This window comes from Camelus ferus, chromosome 2, assembly GCF_009834535.1.
Source record: "Camelus ferus isolate YT-003-E chromosome 2, BCGSAC_Cfer_1.0, whole genome shotgun sequence".
Lineage (NCBI taxonomy): Eukaryota > Metazoa > Chordata > Mammalia > Artiodactyla > Camelidae > Camelus > Camelus ferus.
This window is the reverse complement of record NC_045697.1, coordinates 43725873-43748841: the sequence shown is the minus strand read 5'-3', so window position 1 is coordinate 43748841 and position 22969 is coordinate 43725873. Positions and strand designations below refer to the sequence as shown.

The window sequence follows — 22969 nt, the reverse complement described above, 5'->3', positions numbered from 1 at the left end:
TTATGATTTGTGTGATGGCCTGGGGAGGGGAGCAAGAAGGAGGGATGAACATCTTTTTTTCCACATACTTTTGCAGTATTCTAAATTACTTGTGATTCAAAACATTTTTCAACTTTTTAAAGTTGAAGTAGTCTAACAGTTTGTAAGATTAATTTTATTAATATGAAATTACAAATCCAATTTAAAGTTACAGAATAATCTCTATGTTTTCCAATGCATTTCCTCAGATTAGTAGTGAGATTTAAGTGAACTCTTACCCTTAAAAGAAGCTCGTCCCAACTTTGTAATATGAAAACTATGGAACTCATCTTCGGACCTGTAAATAGTGTCTTTTTGTAGAAGTCCTCTTTCTGTCAAAGTGGTGTCTTTTTGTAGGAGTCCTTTTTCTGTCAGGTATCTAAGTGATTCGACAGTTATTTCCCAGAGACTTTTTTCTTTCAACAAAATCTTTTGCTGAACACCAAAAAATGTACCACTCATAAAGTGGTATATGTCACCAAGATTTGTTGTAATCTGAAACAATTCAGGACATCATTGGAGCATCTTCCCTAATTCAAGGTATCATTTGAATGAATAATTAATCAAGATGATGACTCATTTCAATACCTCAAAGCTATTTAAATAAAAAATTGTTATAAATCTACATAGTTACATAAAGGTAATTTTACAATGGCATTTTAAAATCACAAGAAAAAATTTAAGGGAGAAGGTAGTTATCACATGCATATTTTTAATGAACACATCTACACATTTCTCATTCAAAAACTCCTTAGGTTTTTGAATAATTTTTCACAGTATCTCCAAAGCTGTGCTGATTACTCTCTGATCAATTATTACTAATTCTGGGGGGAGGGTACAGTTCAGTGGTAGAGTGCGTGTTTAGCACGCACAAGGTCCTGAGTTGAACCCCCAGTTCATTCTCTTTCTCTCTCTACCTAATTACCTCCCTCACACACACACAAAATTATCACCAATTCCCACTCAGCCTCCTCCAGAAATCCTCCTTTCTACCCCTTTCCAGTCACCTGTGAAAGCAGTCTTTCGCTTTAAAACCTGTGTTAACAGGTTCATGTACAACTGAAAAATTGTGCTCTACACTGGAATTTAACACAACATTGTAAAGTGACTATAACACAATAAAAAATGTTAAAAAAAAAAGTCCAATCTACATTTCACATAAAATGTTTTTTATGACAAAAAAAAAAAAACACCCCAAAAAACAAAAAGCACCTATGTTAAAAATGAGCACACACACACAGACAGAAAACAAAACTGAAAGTCCATTAAAACAGGACCAGGCAATACTCTGACATATTACCTAAAAATAAATAGCAGTTTTCTACCTCTTTTTGTTGCTCTCATTCCCATCTCCTTTTTCTATTCTTTTGCTGCCTTTTTCCCTCCTCCCCTGATCACTAATTTAAAACTTATAATGGTGATCATAAGTAATACTTAACCCACCATTTGGTATTCAGACATAGAGCTGACTCTGAATTACAATAATTTATATTAGCCAATTTCAATGAAATCAGCATGTTATATTAAAATATGGTCAACCAATAAGCATATTTTCTCTCTCTTATAATTCTGATGATATTTCAACTGGAAAACTTCAGTAGTAATTTCATATTAAGCCAATGTAAGGGATAAAAAATACTGTGGAGCACAGACATTTCTTATTGCTTCTCCTCCTTTAAAAAAATCATTTTTAATATAGTATTTATTTAGGCTAAAACTGCACCTTTGAGATATTCAAGAACTAATCAGTTTGTAGATTATCAACATACTTAGTTTCTTTATTGTTTTCTACCTTGTTGATTATAGTTAACACTAGGCGTAAACAAACAAACAAAAAACCCTTTACTTGATTCTTCTAGCTTCCATCATGTTAGCTTTCTACCCCTCTGTGAAAAGCTTTTAGACACAGTGATTTAAACTCACTGGGCCTGCCTCTGCCTCTGACCTCCACAACTTCTCAAAGCTGGATTCTCCACTGTTGCCCCAATCTGCAGGTTCAGCCATGACCAACTGCAAAATCAATCGATTCATTAATTCAAGTATTTACTGAGTGGCAACCACATGCCAGGCACGGTGCTAGGCACTGGGATTCAGTGATAAATGAAAATAACTGTGGACCCTGCTGCCACAGAGCTTACATTCTGGTGGGGTAAAGTTATTAGCTAAATAACTGCACTACTAAGAATAAAATTACATTTGGTGCAGCCACTATGGAAAATAGTATGGAGATTCCTAAAAAAAGCTAAAAAAATAGACTTACTATATGATCCAGTAATCCCGCTTCTGGGCATATATCTGAAGAAAATTCCAATTTGAAATGACACATGCACTGCAGTGTTCATAGCAGCACTATTTACATCAGCTAAGACACGGAAACAACCTAAATGTCCAACTGACAGATGACTAGATAAAGAATTTGTGGTATATTTATACAATGGAATACCACTCAGCCATAAAAAAGAACAAAATAATGCCATTTGCAGCAACATGGATGGACCTAGAGATCATCATACTAAGTGAAGTAAGTCAGACAGAGGAAAACAAATATCATATGATATCACTTATTAGTGGAATCAAAAAAAATGATACAAGTGAACTTACTTACAAAACAGAAACTCACAGACATAGAAAACAAACTTATGATTACCAAAGGGGAAAGGGTGGAGGGAGGGATAAATTAGGAGTTCGGGATTGGCAGATATAAACTACTATATATAGAAGAGATAAGTAACAAGGTCCTACTGTATAGCACAGGGAACTATATTCAATAGCTTAAAAAACCTATAATGAAAAAAATATATATGTATAACTGAATCACTATGCAGTACACCAGAAACTAACACAACACTGTAAATAAGTTATATTTCAATTAAAAAAAAAAGGCCCCCCAAAATACAATTACAAACTGATAGATGTCATTAGAGGAAGGGAATGTGGTTTTTAAAGCACACAATAGACTGACTGGACTCAGCAGTACAGGGAGGCTTTCCTAAGCAAGCGAGGCTAAGTGAAAGTTTCAGGGTTGAGTGGGAGTTAACCAGACAAAGCAGTGGGTGAGAGTGAAACTGGAGATGGGGAGGTAAGATGGGCGAGTCCCAGACTTAGGGAGCACTGCCCCTACTTCTTTGCATTTCTAAATAAATTCTAGTATCAGTTTACAACTTACACAAAACAACCTGTTGAGATTTTGATTGGGATTAAACTGAATTTATAGATCAATTTGGGATGAAGTAACATCTGAACAAAACTGAGTGTTCCAATTCATGAATATGATATCTCTCTCCATTTATTTTGGTCTTCTTTAATTTCTCTCAGCAGTGTTTTAGTTTTCAATGTATAGGTCTGACACGTATTAGTTAAATTTATCCCTAAGTATTTCATGGTTTTTGATGCTAGTGTAAATGGAATTGTTTTTCCAATTATTTGTAGTAAGTATGTAGAAATACAATTGAGTTTTGTACACTGACCCTGTATCTTATGACACTGCTAATTATACCCTAGTTTTTTTGTACATTTCTTTGGATTTTTCTTGAACTCAACACCATCAGCAAATAAGATAGTTTTACTTCTTCCTTTCCAATTCGTGTTTTTTATTTTTCGTCCTGTCTTACTGTATTGGCTACGACTTCTGATATATGTTGAATAGTAGGGTGAGAGCAGACATCTTTTCTTTTTCTGATCTCAGGGGAATCAGATGAGATTAAGTGTGATGTTACCTGCATTTTTTTTTAAGTAAATACCCTTTATCAGGTTGAAGAAGTCCTTTTTTACTCCTAGTTTGCTGAGTTTTTATCATGAATGAGTGTTGAGTTCTGTCAAATGGGTAATTATATTGATTGAATTTTGAATATTAAACCAACTTTGTATTACTGGAATAAACTCTGATTGACCATGATATATTGCTCTTATAATGTATTGCTGGATTACTAATACTTTGATAAGGGTTTTTATGTTTCCAAGAGATATTGGCCTGTAGCTTTCTCTTCTTGTAACATCTTTGTCTGGTTTTGGTATCAGAGTAATGCTGGTCTTATAAGATGAAATGAGCACTGTTCCCTCTTCCTCTACTTTCGGGAAGAATATGTGTATGATTGGTGTTATTTCTTCTTTAAAAGTTTGTTAGAGTTCACCAGTGAAGTCAGCTGGGCCTGGAATTCTCTTTGTGGGAAAGTTTTAAATTATAAATTCAATTTTTTTGGAGATATAGAACTATTTAGATTTTATACTTCTTCAGTTGATTTTGAGAATTGTCTTTTAAGAATTTCCCCCATTGCATCTAAATTGTTGAATTCATTTTTCAGTATTCAAGGATATAGTTATTCAAAGATAATTCCATACTACCTTCAATATCTCTGGGATCTCCAGTGATGACCCTTCTTCCATTCCTCATGTTGGTAATTTATGTGTTTTCTCTTTTCCACCTGATCAATTCAATCAATAATCTTACTGATCTTTTCAAAGAACTAGCTTATGGTTTCATTAATTTTTTTCTCATTTGTCTATTTTTTATGTCATTGATTTCTGCTTTTATCTATATTACATATTTTCTAATTTCCCTTATGATTTCTACTTTGACCTGTGGTCAAAGTATGCTATTTAATTTCCAAACATTTGGGTATTTCCCTGATACCTTTCTATTACTGATGTATACTTTAATTCTGTTGTCATTAGATACCATTCCCTAAATAATTTCAATCCTTCAAATTTATTTAGACTTGTTTTATGACCCAAAATATGGTCTATCTTGGTGAATTTTCAAATGCATTTAGCGAATGTTCTACATACACAATGGCACACTGGAAAGATTACTGGCCAGCAAGGCAGGAACCTGAATTATAATCCTATCTAAACCATAACTGCTTGAATGACCTTAAACTAAACCATTAATTCTCTGAGTCTTGTTACCTTATCCACTATATAAATGTAATAAGACTCAGTGATCTTCATGATCTCTTTCCCTCCTTTATTAATTCCAGGGCAACCCTCCAACTGTAGGTCTTTATTACATTATACATGCTTTACTACAGCTGCTCCCAAACTAGCCTTGCAATACTCCTGCATAGTAGTATTCCTTTTTCACAGGTAACTGGAAGAGTTAGTAATTTATGCAGGGTAACAAGAGACAGAGCTCTGACCAGGACACAGGTATGTGTGATATCAGAGCCCTTGCTCTGAACAACCACAGAAAACTTTCACTATTTCCACTGATAAGTGATTGGGTCACAACCCTTTAGTCCAGTGTTTAAACATGCTCTCCACCTTCCTCCATCTACAGCACACAGTCTGGCCCAACTTTTCCCACTCAACTTTCTACTCCTCAGTATCTTCAGCCTTCCTCAATATTCAAGCCTACTGACTGTCACCCCGCATCATCTTAAGGTTTCTCACCTTTCATTCTAAGTAATGGCTATTCCTTCCCTCTGCTTATCTAAAACCTCTATCTCCTTCAATACATAGCACTAATTACTTTTCTTTCTTGCAGCCTTTCACTTTTATAAATTGCCAGGGGATATTGTAATATACCATTCACCAGCAAGGAAATCAAAACTTGTCTCATGGTGTCTATTATTTATCAATCACCTTTCGGATTTTCATTTAAACTGTTCAGGTTAATGAAGGTGGCCTGTACGATAGATTAAGAGTGCTGGTTTTGTAGTTAGATAAAGCTGAATTCAAACTCTGGTTTTGCTATTTTGAGGCAGAGTGACCTTGGGCACAAAGTTAAAATTTACTTAAGAATATCCCTAATAAAGAGGTTTAACTCAAGAGTAACTCTAATAAAGAGAGCTAATTTCTGATTTTAGGAAAAAAGACTATTTTCTCATTGTGCCCCACTAACTTTTTTTTTTTTAATTTTCTGCCTGATAAAGTATATACTGATCTCACACACATTTATGGTCACAGGATTACAGTGAACCTTTTTCTTACCAAAGGCAGAGATGCTAGATTACCCCCATCAGGACCCATGTCTTTACAGCTCCTTGTATCCCCCACAGTACCCACCAAAGTCTCTTATTTGTAATGGACACCAAGTTATGATTTGTTGGTTTTTCATATTCCTTACAATTCAAAAGATTAAAAATGCACATATAAATCTAGATTCAGATTTATCATGTCAGATTGTTCTTTTCCACATTAGATTAGAATTTAACATTTTTTTCATACTTCACAGATTTTTAAAATTTTTAAACCTCCATTATCTCAGATATCACTTTATAAGATATAAAAATATTTTAAAATACCTTCAAACCAATCAAAGAGAGGAACAAAGTTTGGATTCCCTTGGTGAATTCTTGAACAAGTTGGCTGTAACAGTTTTCCAATGGTCTGCTTATTAGCTCCAATACCTACAACAATCAAACCAATATTATAGTTTTGTGTTATTATAAAAAATAAATGACATTCCATATAAAATTTTATATTTTACATAGATCTTGTGGAGGTCAGGGGAGATAAGAAAACATAAAGATTAAAAAAATATGAATTTAGCAGGAGTCCTAATGAAAATGGAAGAAAGATAAATAGAGAAAATACTTTTCATTGTTTGCCTGAAATAAAAAAGTATTCACACTACTCTTTCTAATTCTTAATCACAGAGGAGAAGAAAATATTTAAAGGAATATTAATAATTAATTTTTAAAAGAAGACCTCATAAAAGGGCCAGACAAAAGACAAAGAAAGAAGACAAAACAACCAACCAACAACCAGTTGAATATTACCTGTTGCTTGTCTTTTTCTTGCAAAATAAGGATGCTCTCCCCAGAAGAATCTATTCCAGCACGGCCAGCTCTGCCAATCATCTGTTTATATTGATTCCTCTTTAAGAATTCTTTGGCAACATAAGGGGCTCTTAAAATAACTCTATGAAATTGATAACATTAATTAAAAGTAATATTCCATCTATAGCCAGAGCATCTATTTTTTAAACTTTTAATTTCATTATAACTTAAGTGACATTAAATTTAATAACACATTGACTCAAAGTAATAGATGACTACTACCATTCACCAAAAATCTATGATGCCTGAGGTTCTTTATGGACATTATCTGTAATCCTTACAAAACTCTTGGTGCTAATATTCTTTTTAATTTAATTTAATTTAATTTACTTTTTACGAAGGGGCTAATTGAAGCACAGACAAGTCAACCACAAAATTAGTATTACCAGAACCATAATCTGAACTTAAGTTTGACTAGCAACAAAGCTTATGATCAATCCACTATAGCAATAATCTAAGAAGACTTTTGATTTTATATTCCATAAATAAAAAATCTGACTACACACTACCAACATATACATATTTATTTATGAACTTATATTTTTGTCAACTACATAAAATTGCAAATTTCAACTGTTTTTGACCTACAAACATGTTTTCAACCCTGCTCATGTATACAGAAATCTATAGCCAGCTTTCCTGTTCAAAGGTGCGAGAAAACCTGTCATTTACCTAAACCAATCAACCTACCCCTTTATTTATAAATCCAATGGGCAGCCAAAATTACCAAACACATGAAGAAAACTAATGCCATAAAAGAAAAATAACATGAACATACAGAATAAATGTCTCACAGAAGCAGATATACAGGGACAGATAAGAACTTTAAAAAATTCTAACTGGTATCCACAGAAAGTTCTAGAGGGCAATGTATTCACAAGATGAGAGCAGATTACCATAAAGAAAGAGCAATAAAAGAGAGCTCTTAGAAATTAAAAAACTTTAAAAAATTCATTTAAACAATTCAATAGAAGAATTGAATAATGAATGAATACAGTTAATGGGGTAAGTTAAAAACTGATTTTGTCATTTGGGAGGTAAAGCTGAAGAAATCATACATGTCACATAGATTGAACAACGTGTAAAAAAAGTTGAGAGTTGAAAGCTCAATTTAAGAGGCTTCAACTCTATCTAATTGAAGTTACAAAAGCAAAGAACAGAGATCATGAAAGGAAAGAAATAATTAAAGAAATAACTGGAAAAAAATTATTCTAAAATGAAGAAATGCATAAAACTTTAAATTGAAACAATATACTCAAGAGCTAATGTGAATGAGAAGTGCTAGATTGGGATGGTTAGGACTTGCAGAATTAGATTTCCTTTCTTTATTTCACCAACTATCTGAAAAAATGGAAAATTTAGTCAGTGACAGGATTTGAAAATGAAAGAATAGAAAAACATATACATGGCAAAAAAAAAAATGTAATCCTAGTATTTGAAGTAAAATCACTAAATGAGAAAGACAAGAACCGATTTTATTGATAAAAGGTATAATTCAGCAGTAAGATATTTGGAGTAAACCTTTACATACCTAAGTAGTTTTGAACTACAAAGCAAAAAAAAACTTCTAAAAAAGGTAAAAAAGAGAAGCTGACAACTCCATAATTACAGTGGGAGATCCTAACATACCCTCCCTGAAATTGACAAAGAATCGCAAATAGTAAGAAAACACAGGAGCTGACAACATGATTAATAACCATGATCTTATGAAACTGCATACCCACATTTTTTTTATGCTCATGGATAATTTACAAAAGTCAATCATTTATTTGAAAAAGGTCACAAATTTTAAAGTCACAAATGACAAAGAGTAGAAATCAATTATACAGCCCTACACAGCTTTGGTAATAACTGAAAAGGTAATCAAGGATCTACTCTAAAAAAGATACTAGACTCAAAAGTCTTTAAGGTTTCAAGGAAACCTCTGTTAAATAAACTTTCAGATCATAAGAAACGGTGGAAAGCTTGCCAACTGTTTCTACACAACTGGGCTAATAAACCCTAACCTCAAAACCAGACAGGGAGAGCAACAGGAAAGAAGGAATTCTAACAGCAGAAAACTTACCGGTGTTATTTTTCATTAAAATATTAAAGGAAATAAACCAATCAACTCAGCAAGTGCTGAAAAAAACATTTGATAAATTCTCACCCACTACTGAGAACGAATAAGACAACAATAAAACTGCTGGCAAGCTAGGAATTGAAAAGTTTTGAGCCCGGCCAACAATTACTTACATCTTACCTTCGAGCTGGTAGGTTAACACCTGCTGCTAGGGTGGATGTGCAGGTGAAAAGGCAGAGAACGCCTGTGGAGTAGGCCTCCTCCAAGAGCTTCCTTTCATCACTCGTCAAGCCGCTGTGGTGATAAGCAACCCCAAAGGGGATGGTGTGCTTTAGCACAGGACACAAGCTGCCACTGCTGCTATTCTTCAAGCTCTTAATCAGTTCGTGTTTTTCCTTCTCTCTGTGCTTCAGATATTCCCTAGGAAAAAGATCTGTTAGAGATACGACCCCTTGATCTTACAGTGACAGGGTGCCTGCAATTTTAATTTGAGTAGATGCATGTAAACATTCTCGTCTTAAAAACGTATCACTTATTGACGTAAGTATATAAAATGTTCTTAGGATTTTGATTTTGCTTTCAATAACTATTAGGTAGTTTCTCTCAAACTTTTTGTGGATCACAGAGCTCTGTGAAAATCTGCTTACAGCTAAGGGGAAAAACAAATATTCACATAAACACAGCACTGCCTGTAATTTCAGAGGGTTCATGGACTTCCTGAAGTTCAATCCTGTTCTGCCTACGAATCCATGGGTGCCAGTTTTAGACCCCTGCTCTACATGTTACAATTTTCTTTTTCACAAAACATACATCTTTAGTGAAGGTGATCTGTTTTAAGTCATAAATTTTCTTCTCTGAAGATGAAAACATATATTATTAAATCATACATATTATAGGTAGAACACTATCTAAACACTAGCATTTTAGAAGCCTCAGTAATATCCAACCATGTCTCCTATCTAGAAGCACCTATTATTTAAATTCCCTTCTAGAAAAGAAAGAGAGAAAGGAAAGAAGGACTAAGTACAACTAACTACTAGTTGTAAAGCTACGACTTCTGAATACCAGTAGCAAACAGAGTCTAAGAGTATACAGTACACACAGCCTGTGTTGTTGTGTGCTTCACGGAAAGAAAGGAAAGCTCTGGCTGGTGGTAACCGCAGCAGGCCAGGAATTTCATAAGAAGTTGAGAAATGGGATGCAAGGACACAACAAAGAATGGGGAAGAAAGTGGTTAAGGGTGATCAGTGCAAGCTGAGTAGGGAGTGACAGACTTCATGTTACTACTTCCAGCCAGTATTTGAGGTCCTAAAAGGGATGAACCCTTCTCAAGGAATTCAGTCGTACATGGTGTGAGAACACTAATAATCACCCTACAGTTTTAGAGAAGGGAGACATGATTTGTAACTGACCAGGTAAGATATGGTTAGATGGAGAAGGGTTTTGTGGGAGAAAGTGAGATCTGCGCTGGGTCCTGAAGAACAGGTGTTAGAGAGGCAGCAGTGAGGGGGCAGGAAGTGCACTGTTCGCAGAGGGGAAGGCATGATCCCAGGCATGGCAACGGGCAGTGCAAAGCACAAACAAAGAAGAGAAGTGGCTCAGCTTGGAAGGAGTGCAAGGCGAATGAAGAGCAGAAGGAAGAAGGATAGAAAAGTAAGCTGAGTCAGATCTTAGCCTGAATTCCAGGCTAAGAAGCACTGTGATATCATTTTTAGAGGAATTTTTTAGGAAAAGTGATATGGCCAGATCTTTGGCAGTTGCCAGCAAATAGTGTTTAAAAAATGTAAAAAAAAAAAAAAAAAAAAAAGGCATTCTTGACTTAAAAGTCAAAAGTAGTAACGGCCAGAAAAAAGATGTTTCCTTGAGATTGAGACAATCAATTGGGAAAAATCTGCTTCAGTTTTTGCACTTACAAGCACATTCTACTGCCCAGGTGGTTCTATAGTAACTGCTTCCCATGAAATTTATGGTAAGGAGGCAAATTATTAAGAGATAAGCTGGTATGCGAGGACTCTCAAGAAATCATGTTTTAAAGACACCACTGAGATCAGAAACCATTTAGCCCTAGATTTTACTTTATTTATTTATTTTTTTTTACTTTTTAAGTACTTTGATATTAAACTTCCAAATTTATGATTCAAATAAACTATTATCAACAAAAAGCAAAATAAGTCAAAGGTATAACTTGACCAATATAAAACTCATGCCTCCCAGTCAAATGACAATTTCCTTAGGCTTTTATAATGTGCATCATCATTATAAAGGTGGACATGCAGCTACCAAAATGGGAAACTTCTTCACTTTATCCCAAACATGTGTATCTTTGTGTTAGCCAACGGATTTAGCTCTATATTAGACCAATCCATGACAGCAGGATTGGGAGGGGAGGTGGAGCATGACTAGATTAGAGTCCAGGGCACTGGTCTGTGAATAGTGATACAGCAGTGGTTAAGGGACCAAAAAAGAAGTCTGAAAAACATGATAGAACCACACATAGGACAAAAAGGTGCAGAAAAAACTAAACAGTTTATACTTAAGGTCACTTTATATATATCTATGATACAACAGAACCAATATTAAATACTGTAAAATTGCAACCAACAAATTTCTTAATTGTTTAGGAAATTCAATCCCAATGTCCACACAACTTAAGTGTGAAGTTTACTAAGAAAACAAAGAAAACAGTATTTAATTAAAGAGAAGGTTAAGCTGAAGATATGATTCATCCCCACAGTGATCAGTGATCAGTTCTCTGATCACGTAAGCCAGTGGTTGACCTTGGCTGCATGTTGGACTTGCCTGGGAGCTTTACAAAATAATGGTGCCTGGGTTCTACTCCCAGAGATTATCTGGGATTGTCTGATTTGTCTTGGATGTAGCTTGGGCACTGAGATTTTAAAAAGGCCCCCAATGACTCATTGTGCAGCCAAGCCATTGTATTAGCCAGCATTCCCTGACATGCAGCCTTAGAACTTTTCTCTATTCCACACATATATATTTCACAGCTCAACTTTCCTCCAGGTCAGGGCCTTCAGAACCTAGTACAACAACTCAGTACGATGTTCTGCAAGAATTAGTGCTTGTTGAATCAACAGAATACCTGGCATGTAAATCATAATAAAAATAAAACAGAATATTTTTAAAAGATTAACATACTTGCTTAAAATTTTGCATATCATTTCTGCTACATTTTCACAGTTCTTCTTAGTGGGACAAAAAACTAAGCAGGAATAATTGGGAATAACTTCTGTCACCAATGCTACCAAGTGGTCAGGATCCATCTTTTTCAGAGTGTCAGAATACTGTACAACAAGATGTAGGAACAAAGCAGTTAGCAACCATGAAAGCCTTTCATTTTATCAGTGTGTTTCGAAAGGAAAGTAAATCATCCATAATTCTGAACTTCTCATTTAATAAATATGATCACTTAAAAGAAAAGACGAAACCTGTATTAAACAGCAAAATGTTAAGTTCCACTTTTCTCTTAGATTATTAGGGTTTCATTAGGTGTATTCAGTTTTAAATAAAGGAAGTGAAAATAGTTAATGTTATTAATAAATCAACTGCACGTCTATCTGCACTGAAGCAGAAAAAGTCCACAGAGAGAAACACAGATTGATCCCAGTAACAGTCAAAGAACTGCACAAATAAGTTAGAGCTCTTGCTATTACTAAGCTTTCAAAAACACAGGTTCAATCATACTACAGGATGTATTTTCAGAAATAGAAAATATATTTACTACGCAGACACAAAGAACTCAGAAAGAACATGAAGAGAAATGCAAAGTTATTTAAAATCTCACTTCCTTTGACTTGACTGAAAACTCATTAAGATTTAGAATAATATACCTTTATAGAATTCTAAAACTGTTGTAAAATTCCTTTTCTCCTTTTTTAATGTCCTTCATGTAAGTCACAGAACATTAACGTTTTCATATACCAACATCTGAGCTACAGAGCCTACAGACGTTCTTCTTGTTTTGCTGTTGCTGCTGAATGAAAAAACATTTATGGGAGAGGTCTCCAAACTTGGTTCCTGGATCCCCAAGGGCAAATAAAATACCTAACAGTTTTGATTATTAGGTAGTTAGGTCCAAACAAATTAATAAGTGTGTATTTCCTTACAAATCAGTAGCCATTTGAATAAATAATACACATCAATGGAATAAAAAATCTTTTAAAATTTCATTCTTAAATAACCATCACAGCCCTCCAATGGACTGTGTGCACAGCTGGGCCCTCCACAGGTTTCCAAACTGTAGAAACCCTTATGTCCTGTGCCACATTGATTTTTACATGGTATTTGCTTACAGTAAGTACAACACACTCTCCCCAACTTCACAAAGATACAATATCATAGAAAGGAATGTAGTGTGATCTAATGCTGACACTGGATACTGCCTATCTTGAACCAGTAGTTTGTATGGTGTCCAACAGACGTCAAGCATCAGCTGTTTTCTCTCAAATGTCCAAACTATTCCACAGTATCCATGAGACTCCCCTGTGGTGTCCCAGGGCAGTTGGGAACAAAGTCTGGGAACCTCATCTTCAGGGATTATCAGGGTTACCTTATAATTAAGGAGACGTGAAAAAGTCATGCCATTCTCTGCTTTGCTGTCAACCTCATATATTGCATCATTTATTTTCAGATATTCTTTTAATTCAACCTTGAATTAAAAAGATGTTTGCAATTAATACCATATACAAATCCATCTTTCCAGAGTTTCAAATTTTGTAAAATATGCTGTAAAAAAAGGAAAGCTATACAAAAATTTTAGCTTTTCTAAGGTTTGTAAAATGTTTCAACATAAAAGTTATTTCTTTCCCATTTAAGTTTCTTTTCCCCTTTAAATCAAAACTGGGATTAATATCCTTGAAGAAATACTTTTGAATTGAATAGCCACATATCTAAAAGGAAATCAGACACTTGTATTGGTCACAAGAAGTATAAATGAGTCAAGTGTTCACACTCCTTTATTAAGGAGTTTATTTGTGTTATTCCTCAAGATTTAAAGCTTTATTAGTCATCAGTTTTAATCTAAATACCACCAAGTTATTTTTAATTTAAGTATTTGTAGACAAAAGTTTGTAAGAACAGCTCATTGAATTTTTAAAAGAACAGCCTCTAATTCGACAATTAAGGTCAGAAAATATCTCTTGAAAATTTTCATATTTGGTGCAAATGTAAAAACACCAAATTTCAAATTAAAATTTGGTGATTCTCAAAAATCATTTTCTGAAAACCTATTTAGACACAGAAACTGCAAACAGAGTATATAAACATTATAAGCTACTTTCAAATAACTATGAACTACATTAATTTACTTTCTTCGTCTTTTGGGAATACTGTTAAGGGGGAGTTTAAGCTTAAATCCATGTGAAGTCTTAACTTATTAAAAAAGCATTATAACTACCAAGGCATAAATACTGGAAAACATTTAAAATTTTAAGGTAAGTTTTTTTTTATGTGCCAATAACTCGAAACATGAATTACTGAATTCTCACTGAATGAAAAAATGTACCTTACAGAATATAAAGTGGAAAAGCAGAATGGGTCTGGAAAATTTCATTCAATAAATATTCATTGAAGACTCAGGGGCCAGGCACTGTTCTGGGTGCTATAGCCAAGCCAAGATCCCTGACCCCGCAGAGTTACACTCTCTATACACAGACTTACTAGCAAACAGCCATGGTCAGTGGCATTACACTCCTTCACTACTCTTACGTTTTTTATATAGTACATTTACTACTTTTCTTTCTGAATAAAAGATGATACATAACAAATCAAACCTTAGGTACATACTGGTCTAAACTCGCTGGTGTAATATTCTGCCTGTAGGAACTCCTGGAGGTCTTCAACATTGTTCAACGTTGCACTCATACCAATAATTTGAGTTGTTTCTAAAAAATAAAAATCCAAAGCATTGAGGAAAAGGTGTTATTTGGTATATCATAACAGTAATTTTTAGCAGCCTTTTTGTGTTCTGAATTTTTCCTGAGTGATTTGGGAAAGGGAGGAAGGTAAGAAGAATACAAATACAGGTGACCCTTGAACAACACTAGGGTTAGGGGCACCGACCCTCCACGCAGTCGAGTATCATCCAAAACTTACAGTCGGCCCTCTGTACCTGCAGTTCCGCCTCCCTGGATTCAACCGTCACATCGTGTAGTACTGTAGTATTTACTACTGAAAAAAATTCACGGATAAGTGGGCCTATGCAGTTCAAACCTGTGTTGTTCAAGGGTCAACTGTATATTTCCAGAGTATTAATGTTACCAGATGAGAGGTATAAGCTGATAATACAGATTGGGAGCCATCCGCACACAAGAAGTACTTGAAGTTATGAGTGTGGATGAGAATCAGCAGAAACTGTAGGAAGTTCAAAATTTGTAGATACTGACAGGCATATGTAGAATAGATAAACAAGATTATTCTGTATAGGGCAATATATACAAGATCTTGTGGTAGATCATAGCAAAAAAGAATGTGACAATGAATACATGTGTGTTCATGTATAACTGAAAAATTGTGCTCTATGCTGGAATTTGACACAACATTGTAAAATGACTATAACTCAATAAAAAAATGTTTTAAAAAAATTTGACCTTTAATAGTTTTCCATAGATAAGCTATTATAATACATAACAACTAATAAACTACTGCAATAGCATATCAATAAGTAATAGAGAAGACATGTAGAATAAATATTTCATAAACACTTAAAGACTGTCTGATGTTGCAAAATAGCTACTTAATGTGACCATTAACATACACTGTTTTATTGGTATGATGATGATGATACTGATGGTGGCAATGGCAGCGAGCTCTTATTGTGCTGTGTGCTTGGTGTGGCTGAATGCTTCACATGTGCTAACTCCTACAGTCCTCCCAACAGTCCCATCAGGTTGGTACCATCATTATAGCCACTTTACAGATGAAGAAACAGAGAGGTTGAGTCACATGCCTAAGCACACAAAGCTAGTAAGTGGAGAAAAATGGTAATTTCATTTATCTTCATAATTCTACCCATTTATCCATTCTTCCAACAAAAATTCATAAGCTCACTTAAGAAATAAACTAAGGCAGAAAGCTTAAGTATCTTACTCTAGGTTACATACTCTAGCTAGTGATAGAATTAACTCTTACAGGTCTCTTGATTATAAATCAATTAGTGGCCACACCTGAAAAAATACTTACTGCTGGTGTAGAGGATTTTTGCTAGGGTCATTTCCAGTATGGCCCCACGGCTTCCTTCACCAATCATGTGCAGCTTTGAGATTTAAAAAATAAAGCGGGGAGGAGAAAAGTAAATTTGCATATAACACCCACATAAAACAAGCATATATTCGATAAAATGAAGAAGCAATCTTTGCTTTACAAATAAAGCATTTTAGTTATGGCAACTAGGGTACATATACATTAATTCACTGGTATTTTAAGTTAATGAGGTTGTCCCCAGGACAACATTCTTACATCTGAAATTCATAAGCACTATTATAAAATTGGACATATACACATATACTCACTCTTCAAGAAACACCTGGCACAAAAATGAATTTAAGATTACCAAGCATGAAATTTCTTCATCTGTATTGTCTATATATTAAAATAAATGACTTATTCTCATAAAGGTACTAAGCAGGTCCATGTAATAATAAATACATTAGTATAACAAAAATGTTGATAAATTATAAAAGTAGCAACCAACCTCATCTACAACAACCAGACCCAGATTGCTAATCCTTCCGGTTTCAATCAAAGAATTCACCAGACTATGTCCTTTTTCAATAGTGGCAATATATAGTGATTTCTTTTCCCTTCTTTTAATTGGAGGAAATTTTCCTTTGCTTCCAGCATATTCTTCAACAAAGAAACCCAGTTCTATACCAAAACTTGACAAACCTGAAACCTAAAATATTAGTTAAAACAAACAAAAGAAATCAGACAAATAAGCACTCTAAGGGGGAGGATATAGCTCAGGTGGTAAAGTGCATGCTTCACACGCACAAGGTCCTGGGTTCAATTCTCCAATACCTCCCCTAAAAATAAATAAATAAATAAACGTAATTACCTACTCCACCCCCCTCCCCAAAAGAACTCCAGTCACTAAGTGTTCACAGGGATTTACAGAATCTAAAAAAGTGTTAAATACCAATCAATGCGAACAAAATCACAGATAAAACACATATACTAAGAAATGTCATAATTAATGTATTGATCTTTGCAAATGAACACTTCTACATAATAAATGTAAAAATAAATCTTAACTGTCTCCTCTGCTGTAAAAAAAATCAGAATAACTCATTTATTTTGATAAAATAACTGAGTTAGTTTCTGCTTGAAAAGAAGTCTAAATATATATAAAACATTTAAAATGGTGTTTAATCCATCAGTTTAGAAAAAAATAAAACTCTTTCTGAAACAGGTAATCAGTATTAGAGATTTTTGGTAAGTACTCCATACTGCTTTTGCACATCCTAAAAATATTAATTCTCCATCATTAATAAAGGTACCTCTTCTCAGGAAAAACTTGTTACATCTATGCTAGTTTTTATATCTAATGTCAAAATAACATTAGCAAATACCACTTGTTGAAAAAAAACCCACACCTTTTCTTGAACAATTGCCACATAGGGCAGGATCATTAGAACATCTTTTCGCCGGCAAAGCAGTTCTTGTAGCATTAAAATCTCAGCCACGAGGGTCTTCCCACCACTTGTTGGCAAGGAATATATTAAATTTTTTCTTTCTTGCACGGAAGTCAGTGTTAAGCAAGTATGTTGCCATTCTGTGGAATTAAAAAAAAAAAAAGCCTTATTTTTCCCTTTCCACAATCTTAAAAAAGTTTTCTAAGAAGAAAAATCAAATTCCACCCTGTGTAGCATCTTCTCATAACGATAAATGTAATTACACATCAGTGTTAAATGTCAAAAATCCCCAGTGTGAGGTGTGCATTCTAATACTATTTCTAACTCAGGTCTGGTCAGCAGGGTGGGCAAATGGATGCCCACCCATCCGCCAGCTGCAGACTGAAGTCTGAGATTCCATAGGGCAGGCAGCACCTGCTGGACAAGAGGCTGGCACTTCAGAGGAGCTAAAGGGCAACTCAGGGATCTGTGTGAGTTCTAAGGCCTTCCTCCTATGTTCTGCAAGGAGATTTTGTGCGTTTCCCTTCCTCATTTACCCATATATCATCTTAGAGAGACACAGCGGAAGGTGGAAAAAAATGTATGAGGTTTTGTACAAACTAAGAAAGACTATTCAACGAACTCTCAGGGGGAGCTGAACTTTGAATGGCCTGAATACCGTTTTAAACTAAGACTGTTTAAACCATGAGAGACTAGAATGGTTAACTAGGACATCTAGGGGCTCCACAGCTTAGCAAGGTAGAATTCATGAAGAGGACCACATCAGACCCAAAACATGGTGTGAAAATGAGTACAACCAGTGTGCAGGAAAAACAAACATGCAACACCAGAAGTCTTCAAAATGTGTGCCAGTATTTTACCACCAGACAAATGGGCAAAAGATATGACAAGATATTTCACAGCAGGGAGAAATGCTAATGCTAATAAACACATGAAGAAATTCTCTACTGTTACCTATTAGGTTGGCAAAATAAACAAACAAATAAAAAGGATTAAATACGAGAAAAAAGCCCCCCACAGGTAAAATCCAGAGCTGACTAGAGCCGGCACAAACAGGCACTTTTGTGTGTGGCTGATGAAAGCAGGAAGTGCTACAATCTTTTTGGAATGCAACCCTGCAGAATCAAAATAAAAGTGCCCATTGTTTTTGATCTAGCAGGATTGCTTCTAGGGCTCTTTACCTACAGAACGAAAAGCAAGGGCATACAAAGGTTACATGCAAGGTGTTCACAGCATTGTTTATATATAACAAAGAGCCACCGCGGGGGTAAAGGCTGAATGAATTAGCGCACAATCATATTATGTAATTCTTTGCAGCCTGAAATATTTCAAATGACTATGTATTTCTACTTTAAAAGTATTTCAATATTGTACAGCCCAGAGAAATATAGCCATTATTTTGCAACAACTTTAAAATGAGTATAATCTATAAAAATATTGAATCACTATGTTGTACACCTGAAACTAATATAATATTGTAAACCAACTATATTTAGGAATTTCAAAAATATTTAAATACTTAAATGTAATATTTAAAAATATTAAATATAAAAACATATATTAAAAAATACACCAGACTAGTATCACCCATTAGTTATCGAACTGCAGATGTCTGTGTGAAAATACAACTTGACCATATCCACATTTTATCCACCTCAGATTTTTAAACTATAAGTTGACCAAAATAATGAATGTTTAGAAATAGCATTTATCTTCACACACTAAAAAAAAAAAAAAATTACATTAACTTAGTTCCCAACATTTCAATAAAACACATTAAGCATGTAATTCTATGATTAAATGGCAAAAATAACAGTATTAGGTTGAAGTTCTCTAGTTAAGTGGTTCTCAATTTTCCACACATCTGCATCACTTGGAGGGCTTATTAAAGCACGTTGTCAGGTCGCAGCCTCAGAGGTTCTGACTCAGGAGATCTGGGGTGAAGCCTAAGAATGTGCATTGAAATGCACATCACAAATTTCCAGGTGATGCTGATGCTGCAGTCCAGGAACTGCACTTTGAGAAGCACTGCTTTAGCTCAATGAAAAGTGGCACACATGTTTATGCTTTAAATCAGTCATGTCGTTAAGCCAGATTTACAAGTAAAAAGAGATTTAAAAAGTTATTTACTGAAGCTCTTACTTAGAAGTGATCAATATAATTACCAACAGTCATTACCAAAACCTAACTTGGCATGTCCTCGACACAGAACATAACTGGCAAAACAACTATTATTATTATTACCCCTTTTTAATAGATCAGGAACTAAGGCTAAAAGTGCAAAACTTGTGTTTAAGTGACAAGGCCAGAATTCATAATCAGGCTGGCAACCTCCAGCAGTTAAGAACCTACCAGAGTTTACCAGGCACAGTGCTAGTTACATAAGAAAAAGATGAGTTAGAGCGAGCCCTGTCCACAGGGTACTCATTCTGGCAGGAGATGCAGATTAAAACAAAGAACAAGGTGCTAGAAGAAAAGCAGAGGGAAGAAAGTTAACATCTACTTCAAGGGCAATACACACCTTTAGCTCTTAAACCGCAAACCTCACAATTTAGAATTTGTTAGACTCTTGTAAAGTCTTATATTGTTTCCTGCAGTCCTACATCTCCAACCTGATTGTCTTCTCCCTGAGATGAGACCCCATGTTTTCATGTGGTTCATAAGATACTAACTTAGGAGTTTCAGAAGTAATTGTGAAGTGACTGGTTGGTAGGCTGCTCTTCCAGGATGGCAGCAAGCGTCCCTTCTTTGTCTAAAATGACACAATCTGAAATATATGCAAGGACCTTGGATTTTTGAAAATGTTACAAGATAAATTATTAATACTATTTCTTTCCACTTAAACCCTAACTTCAGCTGTCTTTAAAGATGTTTCATTTTAATCAATGGTATTACAAATACTGACTTCTTTCACTCAAGATACCTGAACAGTCAAAGGAATTTCAACAGCTAAGTTTTGGTAGCCAAGTAAGAGGCAGCTAAGGAAGCATTAGCTAAGAAAACTGAGGAGCAGCCAGACAATCACAGAAAAAACCAGGAGTAGAATGTCAAGAAGCCAAGAAATGGATATTTCAAGAAGTGTCTGTCAATTGTGTCCGGTAAGCTACTGAGAAGTCAATAAAGTTAAGAACTAAAAGCATCACTGGGTTTAGACCCTCCCCCCAGTCATTATATATTGAGAGTACAGAACACAGAGTCGGAGTGGGCTGGGAAACCGAGGTGAGGAAAAGGAGGCAGCAAGGATAACAGGTTGGAGGAGTGTGACCATGGAGGGATGGAAAGAGGCTCAACAGTAGCAGGATAGGGATGGAAGGCTGAGAGAGGACAGATGTTTCGTTTTAAGATGAGAAACATGACCACAAAAGCATCTGTTTTCTATTGATTTACACCAATATTATGGTAATGATGGTAATTTTTTTTCATCCCAGCAAAAAACATTACCATATAATTTTTCAATTCTCTTGAACTGAACATAAAGGTCTCTCACTTTGCTGGGTAAGGAATAAAAAGGACCACGGTCATCTGATGATGACTCAATTGTTTTCTTAGCAACATTAATTTCTTCAGATAGGAGAGCCTCTTTGAGCTGTTTAGTCCTAGAAAATATTGGTGTTTGGGCCTTGGCATTTCCAGTCATGGTACTTTTTAGATGATCTTTAAGACTTTTTCTTCTATTCACATCTGAACTAGCTCTGACTTTAGAAGAGGATTCATCAATTTGCTGGGCCTGATCTATGCTATTAGTGGGCAATTCCTCATTTGCAGTCTTGTGAGAGGATGAGCTCCAATCCCTCTCTTTAGCAGATGGATCTCTAAAGTCATTTGAAGACTTGTGCAAATTTTCAAAGAATAAAACTTGTGAAGAAGGTACATCATACAGAAGATCAGCTTCAGGTTCAAGAGAGACATCTTCACGACCACTTTGGTTCTTTGTGTGCTCATCCAGTTTTAATTCAGTAAAGTTGCCTACAGTAGTTATGCTGAGCGTTTTGTGGTTAATGCTTTCTGCACAAGGATCTTCAGTGGCATGGTCTGTAGCATGCTTCCTATGTTCAGGAAGTTGCATATATTTTTGTTCCAGGTCATCAATTTGAGCTAAAAGAGAGTTTTCAGCAAAGCTATCATTGTCACCAAACATGTCCTCTTCGCTGTCAATGTTCTGGAAAGAAAACAAAACAAACAAACAAAAACTTATGCCCAATTCTAGCTTCATTAAAAGTTGTGGCCTACGGCTCTACCAGGTATATAACTATATGGTCACATATGAATCAGGCATCTAAACGTAAATCACCCTGTGAAATAAACACCATCACCCCCATTTTACAGATGAGAAAATGGAGGCCTAGAGGGGTTAAGTGACTGGCATAAACTGTACTCCTAGTGTATGGTGATGCTGGGATCCTAACCGTCAAGCTAGTGATAAATTCTGAAAATGGCAGCAAGACCAGTAGCCATCTACTGAGAAGGATGTCATCTCACTAGAAGTTTCTGATAACTGCATTACCCTTTCCCCTTCTCAAACTCCAATCTGCAGAGACTGGCCTGTAACAAAATCATGCTTGTATCACTGGACACTCCAAGGAGATTCTGTTGGCAGAAATTTGGAATTGAAAGGGCAAGTGACTTGGGATGGTCTGCTAAACAGAATAGACACAAATTTGGAGGTAGCAATATAGTGGTTAAGAACACAGGATTACCTCCAAGTGAGGATTAACAGCGATAACAAAGGCGAGGTAAGCACATGAAGGACAGTTGGCCAATTGGAAGGGAACTGCCAATTTTTAATTTTTTTATTTTTATTTTTTTTGCGTTTCAAGATCCACGCCTTCTGTAGCTGGTCTCCCATAGCTCTTTCAGTGAGCATGCGCAGTAGGAGATCTAGGTTTGGATCATCACCCCTAAGGTGGGAAATGGAACGTGGAACTCTGGGGAATCTGAGAGGTGGTGGGGCTGTACCTCGACAGGCTGCACGTCCACAGTTTTCCGCCGCCGGTTCCCAGCCCCTATCTCGTCCTCTTCCTCCTCCTCCTCATCGCCAGACTTGAGCTCCGCCGCGGTGGGCGCGGCAAAAACGCTCTCTAGGCTAGGACGGTTCCTTTTGTGAAAGAACACCCGCCGGCGAATGCGGGAGCCACCTTCATCCATGGCTGGGGCCGAGGGCCCTGCCCGAACCTCGTCCCCCGTGACCCAGCCGCCAGAGCCCAATGGAGGAGTTAGTGCAGCAACAGGGAGCGGGTAGCCACAGGTGGAAACCCCGCTCGCCCCTCCATCCACCTTTGGGAAAGACTACAAACCAATTGTCAGGGCTCTGGGGCCGGAAACGCAAGCACAAGCGTGGGAACCCGCTCTCTCCTCGTCCAATCTCCTGGGCCCGGCTTGCGGGAAGGTGCCGCGCAGGCGCATTGAAAACCCCACGTGCTCTTTTCTGACGTTCGCCGCGTTCGCCTGCGGAACCTTTGAAC

At 35.9% G+C, this 22969-nt stretch overlaps 1 protein-coding gene across 7 annotated transcripts in view; it reads right to left on the bottom strand.

Moving 5' to 3' along the window:
• Nucleotides 1-22914, bottom strand: part of HELQ (helicase, POLQ like) — a 49746-nt gene extending 26832 nt beyond the window's left edge. For 2 of the 7 annotated variants that reach the window (XM_032499001.1, XM_014564116.2), the window contains exons 1-12: nucleotides 22464-22911; nucleotides 20949-21666; nucleotides 17469-17647; nucleotides 16568-16768; nucleotides 16057-16129; nucleotides 14662-14759; nucleotides 13427-13525; nucleotides 12016-12161; nucleotides 9040-9279; nucleotides 6738-6879; nucleotides 6261-6365; nucleotides 258-513 (exon numbers count right to left, since the gene is read on the bottom strand). In XM_032499001.1, coding sequence (XP_032354892.1) covers nucleotides 258-513; nucleotides 6261-6365; nucleotides 6738-6879; nucleotides 9040-9279; nucleotides 12016-12161; nucleotides 13427-13525; nucleotides 14662-14759; nucleotides 16057-16129; nucleotides 16568-16768; nucleotides 17469-17647; nucleotides 20949-21666; nucleotides 22464-22652 — 2446 coding nt within the window. In that variant the 5' untranslated portion in view covers nucleotides 22653-22911. Of the gene's footprint in view, nucleotides 1-257; nucleotides 514-2857; nucleotides 4440-6260; nucleotides 6366-6737; nucleotides 6880-9039; nucleotides 9280-12015; nucleotides 12162-13426; nucleotides 13526-14648; nucleotides 14760-16056; nucleotides 16130-16567; nucleotides 16769-17468; nucleotides 17648-20948; nucleotides 21667-22463 lie in introns of those variants that run through there. The other 5 variants (XR_004326720.1, XM_032499014.1, XM_014564117.2 and 2 more) reach the window with 5 other exon arrangements.
• Between the last annotated feature and the right edge of the window lie 55 nt (nucleotides 22915-22969).